This window comes from Gigantopelta aegis, chromosome 11 (genome assembly GCF_016097555.1).
Source record: "Gigantopelta aegis isolate Gae_Host chromosome 11, Gae_host_genome, whole genome shotgun sequence".
Classification (NCBI taxonomy): Eukaryota; Metazoa; Mollusca; class Gastropoda; order Neomphalida; family Peltospiridae; genus Gigantopelta; species Gigantopelta aegis.
This window is the reverse complement of record NC_054709.1, coordinates 24,648,346-24,651,730: the sequence shown is the minus strand read 5'-3', so window position 1 is coordinate 24,651,730 and position 3,385 is coordinate 24,648,346. Positions and strand designations below refer to the sequence as shown.

Sequence of the window (3,385 nt, the reverse complement as noted above, 5' to 3'; positions counted from 1 at the left end):
TGTCTCTGGTATGTGTTACCCTGTCTGTGGGATAGTGCATATAAAAGATCCCTTGCTGCTAATCGAAAAGAGTAGCCCATGAAATGAAGTGGCGACAGCGGGTTTCCTCTCTATATCTGTGTGGTCCTTAACCATATGTCTGACTCCATATAACCGTAAATAAAATGTGTTGAGTGCGTCGTTAAATAAAACATTTCCTTTATTCCTTCCAATAGCCGATGATTAATAAATTAACATACTCTAGTGGCGTCGTTGAACAAAACAAACTTCAAATTTAGATCAATGAGATATTGTATCTTTATGTTGCGTGCCATCACAGTCTAACTATAAAAATATAATGTCGCACAACACAGTAGAACGAGTTTGAGCGCAGCGCTTCAATAGATGAGTCATATACTCGAGAACTTCCTTTTTGTCTTAAACCGACACCACGCCAGAAAAATACACAGGCGGCCTACTTACACTGTGAATGGACGTTTTACTAGACTGAGTTGACACCGTTTTAAGAACGTATGTACAAAATATCAAGTGCTATCTATATGTTCCTTTCTAAATAACTACATGTCTTTCTTTCGTTATGTTTATGTTGTATAGTTTGTTTTGATCCCAGGTTTTACGTTATTGTGAAACACGTCACCTATGTCACATCGTGTCCTACATTAAGAGACGCATAAACTCTCCAAAGTCGGGTATATTTTAATTATGTAATAAATGAGAACACATCATCAACAATACTTTTCTTCTGGAGATCACCTGGAAGGACAAAGCTCATGGTGTGTAAATAAATAGCAATAAGCGCTTAACAGACCAGTAAAAGTACCTCTGCCAACCAGCTAGTCCCCACCTCAACCCACGGACGTTCGGGTGCTGGTTAGAGCTTATGGGATTTAATTAAAACCACTCGATGAAACGAACCATATACAACATAGGGTATGACTCGTTCCATGGACTGGTACTAACTAAATCCCATAAAATCTAACCAGGACCCGAACGTCCGCGCCTTAACACCTAGACGCATGTATTTCAACTTATAAGTGGGGCGGAACGCAGCCCAGTGGTAAAGTGCACGCCTGACGCCACATTTTTGTTTCAACTTAGAAGTATTTGGTGATCGGTTTTCCATTTTCAGTATTAACTATCAAATATTTTACATGTGGGGTTTACATAAATAATATGTTTTATTATATATATATATATATATATATATAATATGTGTCCATGCTATATAAGCAGTATATAATATTATTGTGTTTTTCTGCAGACTAATATGACAAAAGACAAGATACTACTATTTTCAAGAACTGTCTCCATCTTGATGTGGCTTGTCTTGCTGGAATCTGAAGCTGAAATTGGTAACATGTTTGATACTTTTAATCATAAATATTTTAACAATAATGTGTAGCTTTATAAAATCACTCACAAAAACACACCCATATAAACACTCTAGCGCGCACACGCACGCACGCACGCACACACACAAACAAACAAACAAACAAACGAATACATACATATATAATATATAATAAATGAAAATATTTTTTTTTTAATTAGAAACATTATGTAATAAGTAAATGAATGAATGAATGTTTAACGACACCCCAGCATGAAAAATACATTGGCTATTGGGTGTCAAACTATGGTAAACGCAAAAACTAAATTTGAATATCAACATCAATATAAAAATTCAACAGTTAAATGTAATAAATACGTCACACGTCTACAAAAACATCGTCTGCTAACATGAAAACTATGGCTTCGTTTCTGTCACCAATTCGTATCAATTATTTAGTTAAAGTAGATGGAGATTTGATTGCGAGGGTTGTCAACATTATACAACCGCTAAACACTTATAACATTTACGTTGTCAAAACTGATATTGGTAAGCTTTAAGAACCACTATTTCGACTTAGAGTGCTACCCGAGACGGTTTGATCCGCGACCCCCGAACCTGAATCGTACCACCCCTACCTGTCACAAGAGGTGGTTAACAATCTTATACATGATAACTTTTTGATGTCCCTGTGGCAAAACCTGATAACAGATTTGTAGACATGGTGATAGCGACATAGATACCTTTTTTAACGCAGAACGAAAATGAAAACACACAAAAAAACCCACTAAATACAAAATCTTAAAGTGATCAATGCATTTCTTGTCAACAAATTGTATGTATGTATGTATGTATGTATGTATGTATGTATGAATGTGTATGTGTCTATGTGTGTCTGCTTGTCTGTATGCGTGTGGTGTTCGTGTGTCTATGTGTGTGCATGCAGGTGTCTGTGTGTGTGTGTGTGTGTGTGTGTGTGTGTGCTTGTGAGTGTGTCTGTGTGTGTATGTATACATGTGATGTTTGTGTGTGTGTGTGCGTGTGTGCGTGTGTGTGTATATGTAAGCGTGTGGTGTGTGTCCGTGTGTATGCGTGTGGTGTGTGTGCGCGCGCGCGTGTGTGTCGACAGTTACTTAGATCTAGCTAACATATACCGACGAAAGTCTATGGGTGTACGATAATATGTTTCACTTATAAACTATTACAGAAACACATCAATTTTGTTTTGAATCGGATTGCATTTCAGATGTCCTCGGACCGAAGAGTTGGGACAAGGCTGTACATGACTGTAAAACAGCAGGAAAAGAACTCTACAGCTCGTACAGGGAAGAACCCCTAAAAGAGATTCTTACGGCTAGTTCTGGCAAACACTGGGTGGGGGCGAAAACCATGTACTCGCCGTGGAGATGGGCAGGTATTATACAAACAATGATATGAACTAAATTACACAATTGCAGTGTATATACACAATTGCGCCGAGTCTCCCCTGGGTTGTCATGCCACGATCAGAAGAGATCAGGTCCTTTCTAAGGGTCCTATGGGCAACCTAGGGAGACACCTCATCATCCGCAGGTCTTAACTACGAGCTACTCTCGGCCTATTAAATTCCAAACCTATACGTAGCTCCCTACCTTTTATTTTTTAGAACGACCATCAACATTGCGCCAAACTTCCTTCTTTAAAATGCTCACCCATTTTCATTTGGCTTAATCCTACGGGACATTCCAAATCACATAGCACCATACCATCCCCCGCCTGTTACCAACTACGGTTGTACTGCTGGTGCTCCCTTGCACCTGCCAGTGCAGGCGGTCCCTCTTTCACCCACCCCACCCCTTTCCTGTCCTGGACGGAGGAACCGGCTGAGGCCGGTACGTATGCCCAGGACAGGCGTGCGCTACAACAGCTTGCTCTGAATGTGCACGTTAAAACATTTTCCATTCCATTCCGTGAACTAAAAATACACGTCGTAACTTATCTATATATATTCCGGGGGAGTCTGACTCGACCCGCCACCCCATTATACATTTTCGTCGCCATAGTCTAGACCTCTAC

The 3,385-nt window shown here is 39.7% G+C and overlaps 1 protein-coding gene across 1 annotated transcript in view; it reads left to right on the top strand.

Moving 5' to 3' along the window:
* The first annotated feature begins 451 nt into the window (after positions 1-451).
* Positions 452-3,385, top strand: part of LOC121385105 — a 7,008-nt gene continuing 4,074 nt past the window's right edge. Inside the window, exons 1-3 of the mRNA XM_041515641.1 lie at positions 452-510; positions 1,262-1,352; positions 2,577-2,744. Coding sequence (XP_041371575.1) covers positions 1,268-1,352; positions 2,577-2,744 — 253 coding nt within the window. The 5' untranslated portion in view covers positions 452-510; positions 1,262-1,267. The remainder of the gene's footprint in view (positions 511-1,261; positions 1,353-2,576; positions 2,745-3,385) is intronic.